The following is a 19404-nucleotide window of genomic DNA, read 5'->3' on the forward strand; positions in this document are numbered from 1 at the left end:
GGTGGAATTCATCAAGGACTATGATTTCACTTTGTTGTACCACCCAGGAAAAGCAAATGTTGTAGCAGACGCACTGAGTCGCCAGACAATTCATGTTTCATCGTTGATGATTAAGGAATTGGAACTTATCGAGACTTTTCGCGACCTCAGTTTGGGTATGCAAGTGACACCTGGAAAATTGAGCTTTGGGATGGTGACGATCACTAGTGATTTTCTGAACGAGATCAAGGTGAAACAACTGTTAGATGAGGAGCTGATCGAGAAACGGAACTTGATCATTTTGGGAAAAGCGCCGGATTTTGAGGTAGGAACCGACAACATTCTGCGTTGCAAAGGACGTGTCTGCGTACCATTGGACATGGAGTTGAGAAGGATGATTCTTGACGAAGGTCACAAGAGCAGATTGAGTATTCATCCGGGATCGACAAAGATGTATCAAGATCTAAAGTTGAATTTTTGGTGGCCAGGAATGAAGAAGAATGTAGCAGAGTTTGTGGCGGCATGTCTGACATGTCAGAAGGCGAAGATAGAACATCAAAAGCCTGCGGGTATGTTACAGTCACTTGATGTGCCGGAGTGGAAGTGGGACAGTATCTCTATGGATTTCGTGGTAGCTTTGCCAGCTACGAGGAAGAGATTTGATTCCATTTGGGTCATTGTGGACCGTTTGACGAAGTCAGCACATTTCATACCGGTGAAGACCACGTTCAATGTGGAGGCACTTGCAAAAGTGTATGTCGCTGAGATTGTACGACTTCATGGAGTACCATCGAGTATTGTTTCTGACAGAGATCCGAAGTTTACTTCGCATTTCTGGAAGGCGTTGCACGAGGCGCTTGGGACGAAGTTGAGGTTGAGCTCTGCCTATCACCCTCAGACGGATGGACAGACAGAGAGGACAATACAGTCATTGGAAGACTTGCTGCGAGCCTGTGTTCTGGATAGTCAAGAAAGCTGGGATGAGCTGTTGCCGTTGATCGAGTTTACTTATAACAACAGTTTTCATGCTAGTATTGGAATGGCACCTTATGAGGCTTTGTATGGGAGGAGATGTAGAACTCCTTTATGTTGGTTTCAAGATGGCGAACATCTTCTCGTTGGACCTGAATTAGTACAACAAACTACTGAGAAAGTGAAGCAAATACAAGAGAAGATGAGGACGTCACAGAGTCGACAGAAGAGTTATGCTGACACACGACGGAGAGAGTTAGAGTTTGAGGCGGGAGACCATGTGTTTCTTCGCGTGACACCAACTACCGGAGTGGGAAGAGCGATAAAGTCGAGGAAGCTGACACCGAAGTTCATTGGACCGTATCAGATTATCGAGCGAGTCGGTAAAGTAGCTTATCGGATTGCGTTGCCACCTTTTCTTTCCAAGATTCATGATGTGCTACACGTGTCACAATTGAGGAAGTATATTCCTGATCCCTCTCACATCATCAAGGAAGATGATATTCAGCTTAGAGACAACTTGTCTTTTGAAGTGGCACCAATGAGGATTGAGGAACGTAGGATCAAGCAGTTGAGGAACAAGCAGGTTCCTCTGGTAAAAGTGATTTGGAACCAAGTCACGGGCGATGCTACTTGGGAACTAGAAGAGAGGATGAAGGAACAGTATCCGGAACTCTTCACTGAGCCTTAAGTTTCGAGGACGAAACTTTCTTTTTGGGGGGTAGTATTGTAAGACCTGGATTTTCAGAACAAGCTAATTTCCGACTCACGCGTAGAATCAGTGTAAGCGTGACAGGAGTTTGATATTTGAGAAAGATTAATGAAGAAGAAAGTTCAGGAATTGCTTGAGGAATGTTGCGTAGTCATTTTAGGAATTAGAGCGAGTCGTCTGCACACCCGCCTTATGGCAAGCGTGTCCAGAATAGGCTAATTTCGCTTTAGAGCAACGTTTTAAGTGAGATTTCGAATCCTTGGAAAATTTAAAGATTTTCTTTATTTTTCCTTCGACCAGCGTTTCATTTCGGAACTCTGGACTGTACGCACGATAGGTTTCACTTTTCGGATGTCCGCCGACGCTAATTTCTTTGCTTCGAAACCCTATTTTCGAGCAATGGATGAAGACTTTTTCTATTCGGGACTTCTAACGAAGATTCCGTCCATGTTGCCAGACTTGTTTCGACGTTTCCAATCTTTCTTCAGTTGGAAGTTTTGTCGTTTGAGCATCACAGCAAAAAGTAGTTTTTCGGGGCAGATTAACCGACACCGCTTTTGAGTTTTTCGATATCGTTTTCCCAAATCCTAGATATTTGTTTTGAGTTCTGGAATTCTGACGCCAGAATCTCTCTTAGAATTTCTCGGTGATCGTGCTGCAAAAATCGGAATCGCGAAATTTTCTTTTTTCCGCGATTTCGCCCGCCTATAAATAGGCGAAAAAGCAAAATCTTGCCATTTTCTTTCCTCCAAGGCCGCGAGTTCTAGGGAGCAGGGGAGAAGAAGTTTTTTCCGCGAAAACTTGACCAATCTTCGTGCAGTTCGTCCCTACTTCTAGGTATCGAGGTAACTATCATGAATCCTGCCTCTGATTTCTGTTTCTGCTGAGTTTCTGAAGTCGTTTCTGTGCTCTAAGTTTTGAGCTTTTTCTAAAATTGTCCGATTTCTCTGATTTCTCGCTTGGGTTATGTTCCTTATGTTCCCCTGAGTCTAAAACCTCTGTCAGTAAACTCTGATTGCGATTCAGTTGTCCAGGATCTGAAAAATTGACTCAAAACTCTTTTTGTCTCACATTTCGAAACTTTATTGTCGAAAAGACTTAATCTGACTTCGTGCCTTTAGGATTTGTTGTCACGGATATCATGAGGATCGTTGCTGTCAAATTTGTTTTCCGAACTGATAACTTTGAAGTTTTGAGCCTTTATTTTGGACCAAAATGCCCCTGGATAGTCGTATTTCGACCCGATTGTCCGAAAATTGTTCCGACAATTTCTTTGCCTTAGTTTTACCCTAAAACTACCTTGTGAATTGATTTAGATCGAAGAAAAAGTTCGAAAACTCTATTTTCCATAGTGGCCGAAACCTAATTGCTTGGGTACCGTGTCCAAAAATAATTTTTGGGTCTCTATGACCTGAGCCTTTGCGTAGCTCTTTCAATTGTCGAAATTTTGGCGCCGGTTTCGTGTCATTCTGAGTTATGTAGCTCGAGTTATGCTCGTTTTAGCGAACGAAGTCTCCGTTGTCAATTTGTGCCTAAATAGGAACTCTGAAGCTTTAGAGGCTTTCTTTACGATTTCGATTAGTATTAGTAGATCGTGTTGCTCCTAGTGAAGCTTGTGTTGATGATTGTGTTTTCTTTGTTCTAGGTTCGCAATTTCCATGCCCAACTTCTACTCACGAAGGTAAGGGTAACTCGGTTTTAGAGCGTCTTTGAGTCTTGCATGCTTTTATCGCACTGCCTGTGTTTGAGATGAAGATGTTTATATTGATTGGCAGATGATTATGATTATTATGCTGAATTTGGAAAATGTTTTCTGAGAGGCTTCGGCCGTTTACTGGTTTCTGTCGTTACTGCTTCCTAGTGGATGGAACATGTGGTTACTTTGGATTGGTCCTTGGGTGGGCTTTGTTATTGTCTGACTTGGCATATAGGGCTTGAGTCAAGTGGCGATGAGGAGGTGTGTCCTATCATTGTCCCATCTTGCGAGATGCTAAGTGGCGATCAGGAGGTGTGTCCTATGATTGTCCCGTCTTGTGTGACGTTAAGTGGCGATTAGGAGGTGTGTCCTATGATTGTCCCGTCATGTATGACGTTATAAGTGGCGATGAGGAGGTGTGTCCTATCATTGTCCCGTCTTGAGAGACGATATTGATCGATCCATTTTGTTAGCAGCATATAGTTGCATTATAGGGAACTAACACCTGACCCTATGTTGTTGGATTTTCGTATTGGTTTATTGATATCTGATTTGATGTTACATTGTTGAGGTTATTATTATCTGAGTCCGATTTATGTTTAAGTTGTTGATATATGAGTTGAGTTATGTTGCTAGTTATTTACCATGCCAGGTAATTAAATTCGAACAGCATGATTTTTCTCTTTTATACATGGTAATTGCATGGAGTTAACCCTTTCTATTTGCTACTTGTTGTTTGGGCGCTTAACGCTATTAGGCGATGGAGATCCTTCCGCCGAGGCATAGCTACTCGAGTTGGAGATCGAGTTGTAAGTGGTGGAGTAGAGGTATGAGAAGCAGCTTTGCTTCTCTTCTTGTAGATTATGTTGGAGTCTCTTTTACTTTATGAGAACTCTGTTATTAAAGTCTTGCTTCCGCCACTGTTAAAGTGCGCATGTTTATTCTGAACCTTACTTATGGTATTGTAAACTATTATTACTGTATATCGGGAAACAAGTTATCTAAATAAAGTTATGGTATGTTTCCAACCTTTTAGCCGAAGTGTTTAGTTGTTTTACAGAAAAAAAATTCCCTTGGTTTTTAGGGATTGCAGATTGGTCCTTAGACTTTGTTAGGTTACTAATGTGACTCCTCAGTTGAGAAATTGGGGTGTTGCAGCGATCATCTACACTACAGGTTGTTAGAGGGTAGGTAGAGTGGGTTGATCCTCCCTCTTTGGATTTTTTCTGGTTGGTTTTTTAGCTTGGATCATCTAGTTAGGATTTTTTCTGGTTGGTTTTTAGCTCGGATCATCTAGTTCTTGGGTCGGTTTTTGTGTTTTTTTTTTATTCTTCTTGTAAATTGTGGGAGGATGGTTTTTTGATGGGTTTTCCTCTTTGATTTGTTGGGGCTGTTTATCTTTGGTTGGTGGTTATCTTTTTGTTGTAATAATCATCCTCCTTCTTTGTCCCCTTTTTGAGCTTTGTTTCCAAAGCTTGTGATTAATCTATATTTCTGCTTTCTAAAAAAAATAGTTTAAATTTAAATATAAAATGGTAAATTAATAGATTCAAATTAGATGACCGTGCCAAACTCTTTTATACTATTAGTGCATAGTAATTAAACGCTTTTATTAATTTCAATCATTAAAGTGTGTATTTAAAAATTTGAAGGATAGACATATGAGAAGTTTTTTAATCAGTAACTAAAATGAAATATTAATAACTTACAAAAATTAAAATACTTTTTATGTTCATATTATTATAAATTTCATTTCAATTAATAGATTTGAATTTAAGTTTGAATGCAACAATGATGCACACATGAAGTAAATGAAAGAAATTCTTTTACAAAATATAATATGGCGTAGATAGTAAACATCATGCTGTAGAAGCTAAACAGTTTTTTAAATTTAATGAGGGTATTGAGAATAAAATTATGAAACATAAGAGGGGAGATTTAGGCATGTAAGTGTGTATTGTTGAGAAAAAATTGGATCTTAATGAGGGCAAATGCTCCATACATACCAACGTGGGTACGTCCCTGTCCGACATGAACAATCCAAAAACCTAGCATCCAAACCCCAGATAAAAATTATGCATCAAATCCCCTATTAGTTAGATATGATCTCAACTGACCTTCGGAGCATGAATTTGAGCTGCTAGCTAGAACATGGATAGTGGTCTCATCAAGACCATCAAACACTGCTCAAGCGTTTGGCATATAAGCCAAGCTCTCTGAGCCCTAGTCAACACCCCATGACGGAAAGCCTCCCAACCGTTCCAAGACCCTTCGAATCTCAGATCCCAAGATCAACCATCACTGCATTTTCAACTTCATTTTAAATGTTAAACTATGATTATTTTATAACTTAATTCTTTTTTTTATATTTTCACTAAATAAAAGAGAGAACATTAAAAGGCCAAAGAAATTAAATCAATTGAATGAATTAGTTATATTCACAATTAAAATAATTTAATAATTTTCTCAAACTATAAAAAATTAAATGTCAATTTTTCAAAATAGATAACTTTGACATATTAGTTTATATCTTATTCTAAGAGAAATTAAACGTGATAATTTCCGATTGAAAAAAAATACATGTCATAAGACTAGTTGGAGGGAGGAAAATGGGAAAGGAAAGAAAACACAGAAACTGAGTAATAGATTTAGATTGAAGTGTTAGACCACTTACAATGGTTGTTGAATGTTTGTTGAAAATTTGTGTTGAAGATTGTTTAGACCTTGTAGTGGTTGTTGAAGAATGTTGAGGGTGATGTGGAGGAGAGAGGGAGGGGAGAAATGTTGAGGAAGCTCAACAATGTTGAGAGACCTCCCGGACGCCACGTGGCGCGCTCCGGTTGGGCACCGACAGGCGCGTGGCCTGCACGCGGGGACAAGGCGCGTGACGCGCCTGGGATAAGGAGAGAGAATCTGACGGATTTCCTTGGACTGCCACGTGTTAGGATCTGATTGGGTCGCCAGATTTCTTTTACCCTTATCTTTTGAACTCAATTATTTCATCAAAAAATAAAAATTCTGAAAAAAAAATTTATACCAAAATTCATGATTTTTTTTCTCTATAAATAGAGACTTGGTTCGTTTGATTTGGACATAGAAAAAAAAACCAAATTTTTCACCATGTTATTATCTCTCTCACCATCTTATTTATCTTTCATTTTTAAGTTAAGGAAGTAAAATAAATTATTGTCTATATTTAAAAAAAAATTTAAATTGTTAAGTGTTTATTGCTTTAATTTAATTTAAAATAATAATTGTAATTTTATGTAAATAATAAAAAAATATATAAAATTAAATAAAAATATGAAATAAAAAAGTAGTGGGATAGGGTGAGTGGTGGGGTAGGGTGTTGAATGAAAATCATTGGAGTGGGTAATTGTTGAGAGTTTGTTGAATTGGAGAGAGAAGATGATGTGGAGTGTTGAGAAGAGAAAAAATGATGTTGAGAGGGGGTAAAGTGGTAAACTAAACAAACCATTGTAGATGGTCTAATTTTATTTCTCAAATTATGTATTTTCCTTCCTTCAAACCAAACACACCGTGAGTGAAGTGATAATATGGAAAAGAAAGCAAGAGAGGGAAAGGACTAGCTAAGAAGAAGAAGAAGAATATCCTTGATTTGGTGATAATTAAGAATCCGACATAATAATATTATTGTTTGTAAAACTGCGACGCAATGCAATGATTACTGTATAACGCGGAGGAGGAATTGGTCTGCACAGACACACACCGCCTGTCTCTGTGAAAAAGTGCACCTTCGTCTCCCACCTCACCAATCACGCCAACGTGATTCACAGAATCTCAACCCATGTGCACCAAAACCAACCCACACTGCCTTCGTTTACCCCTCATTGCAAATTAGTTACTTTCAAATATAAAACAATTTACTGTTTGAGAGATTTATTTTAGTTACAATAGGAAAATACTTTTTGAGAGATTAATAATTAACATATTTTAATTATTTCTTTTTCATATCTTGACATTTCACTCATTCTAATTTTTGTATTTTTTCTAGATTCATATTTGATTCATAAATAAGTCTATCTTATTTGATGAGACCAACATATAATTTCACGTAAAACATTGCAAAAAATGTATCCTCTAATGAGTCACCTAAAAAAGTGACCTAGCTATAACATCCACTAAACCATTGAGGTTATTCTGGAACTTTCACACTTTTTTAAAAGTTTCCTAATTTTTATGACATATAATTCGTCTATCAAATTTCCAATTGATTTTAAGCTGAGCTCTCCTGTATTTGTTTCTGATGGTTTTTGCCAAATAAATTGTCGAACATGGCTGGAACCAACACCCGACTTGGGTGGCGTCAACATCAATGGTAGTTGCATAGACCTCCATTCTCACCCAATTCTTATCGTGAACGTTGTCATGTGCCAATTATCTCAAAAACTTAACCTGATGGATAAAGAACACATGAATGATTATATTTTTGAAACGCCCTTTCATGACACTTGGACTTAAAGTTTTGACAATGCATAGACTCACTTACTATATGTGTTGAAATTCAACATTTAATTAGAAGAACTGAGGCCCACAACGATCGAATTATAGACTTCTGAGTCATAAAGGCTTTTATATTATGTCAAGTACCAATTATCTCAAAAGTTTAAATTGTTTGATAAAAGACACATGAATGATTATATTTCTAACAAACATAATCAAGGGCACGAGCGAGGCAAGGTGGTGGTTGTGGTGGTGACACTACCACATATGTGACGAGGTGGAGGAGGTCTTGACCATGGAGGTCGACCAACAAAGATGGCGTGATCTAGACGGTCCCTGAGGATGATAGTGATGGCCGGCCAAGAACATGTGGTGGTGGTGGTGGCAAAGATGTGGCAATTGTGCTGGTGAAGGTGGTGGGCTGAAAGTGGAAGAGAAGGTGATCAGGGAGAATTTTTATAAGAAAAATTAAATGTCGATAAAATTCTAAAATCAATGATTCAACAACATAACAACATACCGTGAGACAATTACTAAAGATAATTTGTTAGTATATCTCTAAAATTGGTATTTGCTCACCTATTAATTGAAGTTAGTTTTTTTTTTTGTTATATAGAAGTTAATATATTATTGATGTGTATATGACTATATGGTGTGAATTTTAAAGGGTTGTTTGGTATATTCAAACAAAATATACGGGTTATATGTGGTAAGGTAACGCGCCACCATACATTCCTTCCAAGCGTCCCTAGCCACATGGCTACTATATAGGGCCATTTGCAAATTGCAATGCAGGATAGCAGAACTGCAGTAACACGCCCACCACATCATGATCCCCATTCCAACCGGTGAATAGTACAGATTTCAAAAGACATACACCTATATTATATGCAGTTTCGGAATTTGAATCTTCTCTTTTTTGAATCTTCTCATCAATACTAGTATTTAATTTAATGAGCAAGAAGGTGGAAGAAATTAGATGAAGTACAGAAATAACAATACTATAATTTTAATCTTAAGTCTGGACCAATTTTGGTGTACTTGTATAAGTGGATTGGATTTGGTTCCATAACTTGGAGAGTCTCACTCTTCTCACATAGGTGTAAATCAGCTAAACTTACCTCAAACGTGTCCTTAATAAACTCACCCACCCACACACACTGTAATAGTGGACAAAAATACATCCCTCTTCACTTCCACATTTTCACTGTGTTCTATTGGTTTCATTTTAGTTTATATTATCATTTAGGCTTAATTGCACTTTTGGTCCCCCAACTATTGCCTTCATGCGAAAATCGTCCCCAAACTTCAAAATTAGCAAAAAATGTCCTCCAACTATACACGTCGTTGCACTTTTGGTCTGCCGTTACAGTTCCGTCTGAAAACTAACGTATTTTGGGTAAAAATTAAAATAATAATAATAAACATATGAACTTCATCATCTTCATCTATTTCTTCAAACATTCTTCACTATCTTCTTCAATCTTCATGATGAAGTTCATCTTCATATACCCAAGAACCCACCAAAAATCCCAAACCCATTTTCACCATCACCAACGCCTCCCTTGTTAGATCGGGTTCAGCGAGAGAGGAAAACGGGAACGAAGAGCTGCGTGTTTTATCCTGTTTGCATCTTCAGTAGGTGTGGTGGATTTTCTCAAAGTTTTCTTGGTGTTGGGTGTTGGTGCTTGATTCAAATCGGCCCAGATCTTCACTACTTGGTGGGTTTTGGGTTGGAGATTCTTGTTTTGGGGTTATTGGGTTAAGATTTCTGGGTTTGGGTGTTGGATCTGGTTGAGGTGCGTGCTTGGAATTGGCTATCTGCAAAGTTCAGAGAGTTCAGATCCTCTAGTTTTGAAGGGATTTTGAACCCAACAATATGTCTGGCTAATATCTGATTCTGGTAGCATAATTGGTGGCTCCATTGTCAAACTGAAGTGGTAGCATAATTGGTTGCTTGCCCTGTACCTAGTTTTATGGTCTAAATTGCAGGTTACAAGTGTTGGAATTATTTGCTGGCTCCGTTTCTATAACAAATAAACATACCATAACATATAAATGAGATGCAGGTTGATGGAAAGAAAAAATCTTGGGAAGAAGAATTTGCGAGGAAGAAAGAGAGATGAAGATGAATGATGGATTCTAGAATATGGAAAATTCAAGTTTAAAAGATCCAATTAACTTAGCAGTTACAAATTTTCTGGGTTTGTATTTTGGTTGAATTATTTGACTATAGGGATTTAAATTTTTCACCTGGGTTGGAACTTGGAATGATGAATCAAGAAGATGAATATTCATCATATTTCTGGGTTTTTACAAAAAAACGTTAGTTTTCAAACGGAACTGTAACGGCAGACCAAAAGTGCAACGACGTGTATAGTTGGAGGACGTTTTTTTGCTAATTTTGAAGTTTGAGGACGATTTTCGCAGGAAGGCAATAGTTGGGGGACCAAAGGGGCAATTAAGCCTATCATTTACCATATGAAATTAAACCGACCTCACCGTCCACCCACTCATATCCATCCAAATTACCGCAGCAGAAAGGTTCAATTCAGGATGAGAAGAACAGAGAAAAAGTGTTTCCGTAGCTAAAATAATTAAGGGCAGCTGAAATAATTGAAAGCAATAATGAAAAGATAGAAAGGGGAAATTGACGCCACGGAAAAGACGAAAGAAAGAAAGAAAAAAGCTAAAAAGAGGATAAAAGACAGGCACTGACTTTGTTGTTGTACTACCCTTCAAAGATAAAAACCAGAGGCAGAAACAGACACAGAGGGTGTGTGCACAAAAGCAAAATAAGACTAGAATTTTGTTATAGCCAGGAACAAGTTTTGTTCTATTGTCATCACCAGTTCACCACCCAGGGAATTTGCAGAATTCCACTCAGGACAAAGCTTCTATAATGTGTATAACTACATTACCGTACATTAATAATTACTAATAAAGGAACCCAACCATAGAGAAGCAAATTAAAATAAAGCTGTACACCCAACAAAAGCTTAGTCCTTGCTAGCTAGCTTCAAAGATAGGACATATATTGAATTGAAATCAAGCACCTAAATTAACTTAGAATAATTAATAATGTCAGCAAAGTAAAGTGGCATTCTTATAGCTAATTCTTCACATATCACCCTCTTCTTCCATGATCAAAGTTTGGAGAAAGAAGAGCCAAAAGGGGCACTTTTAAGGCTTTAATTGAACCCACTCATAGCGTCCTTCCAATGGCACATCCTTCACAATATCATAATTATACCTGCAGATTTATTAACAAAACAAAAACATTACTATTACTCCCACACCCATTTTACCCAAATTTAGAACATATATATAATTCTATATATATATGATTGATTTTATGTAAATGTAACATTGAAGATCAGTTCATTTTTTTCATACCCAAACCAAAATTTCATGCTGTAAAGGTGAGTGGCAAAAGTGAAAAACAAAAAAAGCATAACATGTGGTGACTGGTGAGATCCTAATTCTGAAAGCAACTAGACAAAAAAGGCATATTCGTTAAATTCTATCATACTTGTGTGAAAACCGTTTCTGGATATCTTTCTCAGCAGCAGAGAAGAATTCTTCAAGCTCAGACTCAGTTGGCATCTTTTGCAGCTTCTCCTTCTCCTCCACTGAGTCCACCTCTTGAGAACTCGTTCCATGACTCGTCGACATCTCTCTCTTCCTGCGCACACACAATGTTTCCGTTTTTAGAATGTGAAATTGATTGATTGATACTGATACTTATTTATATAAATGCGTGAGTGAATGTCAGAGAGTCACAGAATTTGTACCCATTGTTATTGCAAATTGGAGCGGAAAAAAAAATCATAATTACGATGAACAGTTATACACACGCACCATTCGTTTCAAATTCAAAAATCAAAATTATAAACTGTTTTTTTATATATATTTAAAGTTTGAAAAGACAGCGGAAAATTAATTACAACTCCAAATTCAAAAATTTGAAAAAAAATTAAATAAATAAATAAATTTCAAGACCTTGTTGTTTCTTCTTCTTCTTCGTCTCTGCCATCGCACGACGCCGTTTCAGCTCGCGCGCTCTCTACCTGCAAATTGCGTTACATTGATAAATTTCATGTAAATTAAAAAATAAAAATGAAAAAGCGCTTTCGAATTCAGAGAATCAGAAGCGAATGAATTGCAGTTTTGTTTTAATCGCTTTTGATTAATCAATCACCTCTGGATCTGAGAATTTGGTGATGGTTTTTTCATTGCTGGAACAACAAGGCAATTCGTCCGACGTGGCGCCGGAGAAGCATTGCTCCGGTGGCGGTGGAGCACCGCCGTCGCTGGTACTAGTAGTGCTTTCGAGCTGAACGGAGGAGGATGGTGAGAATCTGAGTAGTTCTTCTCGGCTAGTGGTGGTGTTAATGGCGATTTTGCTTCTCTTTGATGAAGTTTCAGCAGAAGCAGGTTCCATGGACAATAATGCTGATCGAGTTCTTACTCTGTCTCTGAGCTGAGCCATTGGTCTCCGGTAAGGTTGACGGCGGTGCGCGGTGGTGATGCGGTGGAAGAGGAAATGAACGAGACGTGGTGAGGAAGTTAGGAAGAGAGGAAGATATATAAAGATTTGTTTGGGTGTGGCTTGGTCGAGACGAGAGAGAGAGAGAGAGAGAGGTGGTTTGGAAAAAGCAAAATTATTGTGATCAGATTGAAATTACAGTAATGTCCTTGATCTTGCTTTTCATAACTGAAATTGTAATTTGTTGTCTTTCTTTTCAGGTTTGGTATTGCGGTTCGTACATCCACTATACTAGCTAGGCTACTACTAGCATTTCTCCGGCTATGCACCGTGAGAGGGAGAGAAACAAGACAAAGCCACGGTGGTTAAGTAACTTAATAACTAGAGGATATAAAAATACTCTCATAAATATATTTGAGTAAGAATATGGAAACCCTGGTGACGATTCATAAATCACTCTACACTATCTATTACTTTAGACATCTTAGTTTTGTGGCGGGTTTTGACTGTCACAAATGACGCTAAAAAACTGTCACAAAATGAGGTGTTTAAAGTAGTCAGCACTGTTGCTCTGTCTACCAATCAATCAAGAGCTAGGTCACGGTCAAAGTTTGTGGGCCGGCTTGCGGACTATAGCTCGGAAAATAGAGGACCGCCAAACTACGGGCCTACGCGGGGTGGGCCTACAAAGACGGACAAATGGATAAGATAGGTGCCCGTGGGCTATAGTCCGAAAAACATAGGACCGCTTAACAGCGGGGCAGGCCAATGCGGGATGAGCTAGCGCGGGACAGACCAACTCGGGTACCCAGCTCTATTTTTGATAGGGAAAAAAATATAAAACTGAATGAATTGTGCTTTACTTGGAAAACATGGTGAGAGCATATTCAAACATGATGATGGTATTCTGAAAACGTCCGGTGAATAACCCTACTCTAATGGTCTAAAACAATTGGTAGAGAGGTAAAATCGTTGGTAAATATTTCCAATGGCTCTTGGACCATCAATAACATTTATTGAGGGTTTATTCAAAGACTTGTTGGTAATTTACCGATATTTTTAGTATATATTAATGCCGTTACATTCACATAAACTCGAACCCGAAATTAAAACTAAAATACTAGTGAGATATTGTCAATTTTTAAACAGTACAAATATCTCGTATACACATTATTTTCCATCAATATATTGTTATTCTTGTCAAATATCACTTTTGTTGCCTTTTCTTTCATGGTAAATTAGAAACTTATATTAGGAAAATACTCGGTATAATGTGCAAAGAAGAATGAGTAAAAATACAAGAAGAAAAATTAGTCGTCTGCACTTCATCTTTATGAGACAAAGAGTGTTTAGCAAAATAATGTGCCACATAATTGACCTTCCCTACAAACATGAAAAGAAGAAATTTAAATGAAATCATTTGTCAAATACAATACTACCTAAAACATGACTCAAATAAGAGTTGTGCAACTTCTTTTTGACATTTCACATTAATAACCTTCACATCGATCATTTCGAAAATCTACTACTACTTAAAGTTAAGCTCTATAGCTACTATTCATAAGAAACCTCAAATCCTGACCGTTGATTTCAAGTTCTAATCCAAGGGCTATTTTATTCCTCACCTAACCACACATCACACACGGTATCTATCTTCTATTTTTTTGGTTTACCAGCGTCCTTTCCCATCAGTCTGTGGTTTAACAGTGAGAAAGGAGAAGGAGAAGAGAGGATGATGGAAGGGAGTAGCAAGAGTGTGAGAAGAGAAGATGATTGAAGGGGAAGGACGATTTTCGTCAGCCACCCTAGATAGGGTTAGGTTAGAATCAGAAGTAGAAGAGAAGATGATGGAAGGGGAAGAACCCCCCTACCGAAAATATGACATATGTTGCTTCATTCAAGATTGGGTTAGGTGAGAACAAGAAGGAGAACAGTAGAAGATGACGGAATGCAGCAGGTGGGTTTTGGGTTTATGCAATTTCTCTCTTTCCCAATAAATCCCACAGGTATCCAATTCAAATGATGTCATGTTTCTCATAGAGTTATGGCTTTCTCCCTTTTGTTTCTCTATAAATACTGCCTTTGTTTGGTTGCTCTTCCCATACATTCCTCCTTCTTCTTTGTCTCGCAGAGGAGATGCTTAAAGGGACGACTCGACGGTGGCTAAACCTCGCGGTGCTCCGGTGCCGAGGCGAGAGGTGTGCCATAGTGAGCTGGTGGCTGGTGTTGGCGCAATGCGGTGCTTTGGTGCGGAGGAGAGAGGTGTGCTCTCTTGGGTTTTTTTGTTTTATGAAGGTGGTTTGTTGTTTTTTTTCCTAGGTATGATGTTTTTAAACTTCTGTTGAGAGCAGAATTTGTTGTTATTAAAGCATAATGTTTTTTTTTCTTTAATTTGTGTTATCCTTTGATCTCTTTTTGGGGGAATGTATTTATTGAAAATTTGCTCACCAAGATCACTTTTTCTGGGTTTCATTGATTAATTTGGTGTTTATTTAGTCCTTCCTCTGTTTTAGTATAACCATTCAAAGATGTTCAACTCTCTGACTTGTTTGGTTTCTGGTTTGTGATTCCAATAAGCTATGAATAATTACTGATCAGAGTCTTTTTAGCTTGTGGAATTACTCAGGGTTTTTTTTAATACATTAAAAATGTTCATATCAATTTTTGAGATGATACCTTATAAACTTTAGAAATTACGTTATCTTGAGTTGTTGAGATTGAGGCTTGACGGAAAATACATTGTTTCTTGAGGTAAATGATTGGTGCCTTGTCTTTTTCTTTGGAAGTTAGTCTTCAAGGAGTAATAGTGATATTTGGTGTAGAAGATTTAAATGAGATAGAAAGATGATATAAAGCTCAAGCTCTGTAATGTGCCTACTTACATATTGTTTAGAAAATATGATATTATTGGTCTAGATTTTATATGCTTTAAATACTCATTTTCCAGTTTGTAGTATTTTATATCCTGTCCTATCCCTATTTTTTGGTGTTTTCGTTCTGTATGTGCTATTTTGCAGGGTTTTTGCCTACTTTCATATCACCATACCATATTTGTCTTTCTTTGTTCATCGGCTATTTTCTATAAATGCTTCTTGGTAAGATTAAGTCGGTTGCTACTTCTATAAGATCCCAAGAATTTATATCCTCAATCCTGAATGAATTTGTTTCATGACCAAGATATCAACAAGTTTTTCTGTATCGTAACAAAAGCACGTCAAATCTCTTTAATCCTGAATTAAGTACATTTATTTCTCAGGATGATTCTAAGATTTTCTAAGTTTGAGCACAGGCAAGTTCTTTCTAAGATGGCTGTCAGTTTTTGTTTTATCATCATTGCACTCCTCAAGTTCAACAAGGTCCCTTATTTTTCCGCTATCTATCTTCGCTTGCTGGGCATGCATCTCTAACCTTAAATTGAACATAGAATACTTTAAGGTACTTCATATTCCCACTTGTGTCTTAACTATTGATATGCTTGAAATATGTAGGTGAGGAGGAGGACTGATTTTTGGTTGCTCTTTACTGTCACAATGCTCATAAAGGAATTCATAAAAAAAGACTCTTGCATGAGGCAGATGGTCTCACTATTCAGTGGGATTTGTGCTCATTTCTCTATAAATGGGTGTTTATGATATTTTAAAGTCAGCATATTTTTTGCATTCACCTGAGGGAGTGAAAAGAATCCAACATATGAAGGAAGAGGCTCAAGAGTTGAATGCTTTGGACCAACTGGAACTGGGTCCTTTTAGAGCTTTATTATATGGTGCTATTTCTGGTTATTGTGCTCAAGTTGCTATATAAGTACATATCCTTTTGAAGTTGTAAGGAGACAGCTTCAAATGCAAGTTCAGGCAACAGGTTTGAATACACTGGCAACATCTGTCAAGATTGTTGAGCAAGGAGGTGTTCCTGCTTTCTATGCAGGATTAATTCCCATCTTATTGCAGGTATGCCACTGCTCTGGAATATATACTTAATTTTTGATAAAATTTCAGTTAACAGGTTAAATGAGTTTGAAATAAAGTGAGCTTTTATCATGCGATCTTTAATGTGTTTTTCTTGCTATTTTTCACTTGCAGAGATGATTTCCCCAACTTGCAATTTCTATTTTCTTTTGCCCTCTGAGTGACTTTGACAGTTCAAAGGTAGTGGAATCTAACTTTTGGAATTTTTTACCCAAGTGGCTATCTGATTTTGTTATCGATTAATGATTATGCCTTTCTTAAATACCAGTGAAAGAGAATGAGAGAAATTTATATACGTGAAGGCATAATTTTTAGATTTGTATGCGAAAAGAACACCTCAACAGGTATGGTTTTGACTTTCTATAAACTCAGTAGTTGTTTTTGGTAATTGGTTGCCCAGTGAAAGTAGGTAGAGTTTTGATTTCTCATGTTATAACCTCTTATTGATTGAGATTTCTTTTTACAGCACTACTGTGTTGGTTTGCCTTAAAATATATATGATACATCCAGCAAGTTCTGATTTTGTATTCTACATAATCTATATCTTTATATTGGTTTGCCTTAAGATATGATTTCTCTACATCTTTTTATTCATTTTCTGATTTATATTTTCCATTGATGTTTTGATTTTCATCTTATAAGTTTTTCGATTTATGATTTATATTTTCTATAGATTTTTTTGATCATCTTATCACTAATACTACCATTGTTTGGTGTTTCTTCCCATCCCTCAACTGCGTTAGTTCCTGAATTCTTGAATTCCCTCAACTGCGTTTGATTCTTTGTTTGATTGAATGGATTTTGGTTTTTCTTTCAATGGATTTTGGTTCTTTCTCGGAGATTTAATATGTGATTGTAGTTTGCTTGATTCCCCCCTTTGGTTGCTACGTTTGATGCAGTTGGCAGTTTTGGTGAGCACAATGCGGCTTGTCTTCCTATATCCGGGGGAAGACACTTTCCTTCTTGCTGCTCCATGTTTTTCTGCTGCTGATACTTTGTTAGAGGTAAACAGTAGGTTTCAACTGCCTTTTGATTTGGCAGAGTCTGCTGATTTATGTTTTTTTATTAATGGGACAGACTCTGCCAATTTGTTTATCATAAAAGCTGGCCCTTAGTGTGGTTGTTGTGGAACACTGTCAAGTCTTTTCATGATCTTAAAACAGCTTCAAACATTCATGGATGTTAATTAGTTACTTATTAATTTGCTTAATGTTCATACCATTATGTGTTAATCATGTACTCTTTATGAGCTTCTTTTATGATAACGTCTGATGTTAAATGTCCCAATTTGATGACACTGCTTTAAGTGGGTGGAGTTATATTAGGTGCGGGTTACAAGTTGTGTGGACACCAGCACAATTCCAGAATGATTTTTCTTCAAGTGGTCTAAAATATTCATGATTTAGCAGGACAAAAAGAATACCAAATCTCTATATCCTTAAATGGTTCTTTTATTTTCTTATTGGAAGCTAACTTTTGGCTTTATATGGTGCTTATTGGGATTATGGTCATGTTGGGTAAATGATCATGGCATCACCACATATACCATGTGCTTCATGATTTCCTTAAGTTTTTTTTGCACCTACTTGCTTAATTATTATGAAGGTTTTTTCCCCTTTTTTTTCTATCTTTTACCTTGACTCTTTTGGCTCTGATATGTATAGTTGTGCCATTATGTGCTAACTTTGACTAACACCTTGGAAGTATTATATGTTGATAAAGGTTTCACACTTTCACTTCTTCTATGTCCTTTTTGATATTTTAACTAGAGCCATAACCGCATCATTTTTCTTTCCCAAAGGATTTTATTGTTGCTGGCATTGCTAGAAGTAGAACTTTTCCCAAAGATTTTCCTCTGGATATTGAATCTGACAACAGCCTTGGAGTTTTACCCTTTAGGTGGAGATCCCAAAGTTCTTGCTGGTTGTAAGTATTTCTAAAAACTTGCAGCCTCAGAGTGAAATTAAACCTGTTGGAAACTAAATTTATATATTATTAATGTAAATTTTTACACAAGTTCTTCGTACTTAGGAATATACATATTATTTCATATTGAGTTTAATAACAAGTGTCTGATGATTGGATGTAATGGTTTGTGATTTTATTAGGTGATTATGAGTCACTATGTTTCCATCAACCCCAACACCCCCCCCCCCCCCAAAGAAAAAGCAAATGTATCATTCACTACCTTACATTGCTCTCTCTTATTTTCATATCATAATCCTCATTTTCTCTTTCTTTTACAATCTTACTTACATTTTTAATAAGAAGAAATATTTTTTTTTTGTTTCCTATATGTTGGATGACCAGTTTTTCTTTCTTAATGCTATAACAATGGCAATAGAAATCTTCTGGGTTAAAAATTATTTTACTTGAGGTCCTTTGTTTTTGGCTACAGAGGTTTGGCTTCTTCATAGGAAATCCTAGCTGAGAATGTGTCTTCTTCTCCTTTTTGACTTAAGGTTTAGTGAAAAAGAAGTAGCAGCTGAGGACACGACACAATGAGCCTCATTGCCGCTTAAGAACTTTAAAGTACATCCTTTGATTCTCCTCACATGATGACTCACTTGAACAACCAAGTGCATCGTTGGTTTGGATGCTTGATATCTGATGATGAAGTTGAAGATGCATTGTGAGCAATTGGTTTGGATGCTTGATATACTGCTGATCTCATCAATGAGAATGAATCGATATGTTGCAGGTGGTTTGACTTCTATAGGGCTGAATTTAGGAGGCTTGGTGATACTGTTGCAGTTCACCAAATGCAGTTATAGAAAATGCCTCAGCCAAATAGATTCAGGGTTCATGTATTCACGCTATAATCTATCTTGAAGAGGTTGTAACTTTGATTAATCTCTTTTGATTATCTTATATGGACTTTTCTTGAATTGTAGTACTTTGTGTGTTTATATGTGGAACTTGAATTTCTTGCAACTATGCATGTTGTTTAATGTGAAAAGCAATTATATGATTGCTCCATATCTGTCTGTTCTTTTTAGATGAGAATCAAATGAACCTATTTTGTGACTACTTATTCTATACATGTTGTAATGATAAATGGATGTGATAGTTCTACTCTATACATAGTTATTATTGAAGGATGCTATGGTTGAACGTAACGCCAGTA

At 37.0% G+C, this 19404-nt stretch overlaps 1 protein-coding gene and 1 long non-coding RNA gene across 2 annotated transcripts; one reads left to right on the plus strand and one right to left on the minus strand.

The window, feature by feature from the left end:
- Positions 1-10602: 10602 nt before the first annotated feature.
- Positions 10603-12435, minus strand: LOC130715795 (cyclin-dependent kinase inhibitor 7-like). Its single transcript, XM_057565916.1, has 4 exons — positions 12025-12435; positions 11826-11893; positions 11356-11508; positions 10603-11076 (listed from the first exon to the last, which is right to left on the minus strand). The coding sequence occupies exons 1-4, from the start codon at positions 12313-12315 to the stop codon at positions 11007-11009; spliced, it is 582 nt and encodes a 193-aa protein (XP_057421899.1). The 5' UTR covers positions 12316-12435; the 3' UTR covers positions 10603-11006.
- Positions 12436-15869: 3434 nt separating this feature from the next.
- Positions 15870-18330, plus strand: LOC130714564 (uncharacterized). The gene is made up of 3 exons (XR_009011339.1): positions 15870-16259; positions 16392-16457; positions 17177-18330. It is a non-coding gene; the product is annotated as an uncharacterized LOC130714564 (long non-coding RNA).
- Positions 18331-19404: the final 1074 nt, after the last annotated feature.

Source organism: Lotus japonicus, chromosome 4 (genome assembly GCF_012489685.1).
Source record: "Lotus japonicus ecotype B-129 chromosome 4, LjGifu_v1.2".
In the NCBI taxonomy this organism is placed as follows: Eukaryota; Viridiplantae; Streptophyta; class Magnoliopsida; order Fabales; family Fabaceae; genus Lotus; species Lotus japonicus.

Coding starts and splice junctions, on each gene's coding strand:
- LOC130715795 (XM_057565916.1), bottom strand. CDS start 12,315: ATGGCTCAGCTCAGAGACAGAGTAAGAACTCGATCAGCATTATTGTCC. Junction 11,894..12,024: donor CCAAATTCTCAGATCCAGAG/GTGATTGATTAA, acceptor CGCAATTTGCAG/GTAGAGAGCGCGCGAGCTGA. Junction 11,509..11,825: donor GAAGAAGAAGAAACAACAAG/GTCTTGAAATTT, acceptor GTGTGTGCGCAG/GAAGAGAGAGATGTCGACGA.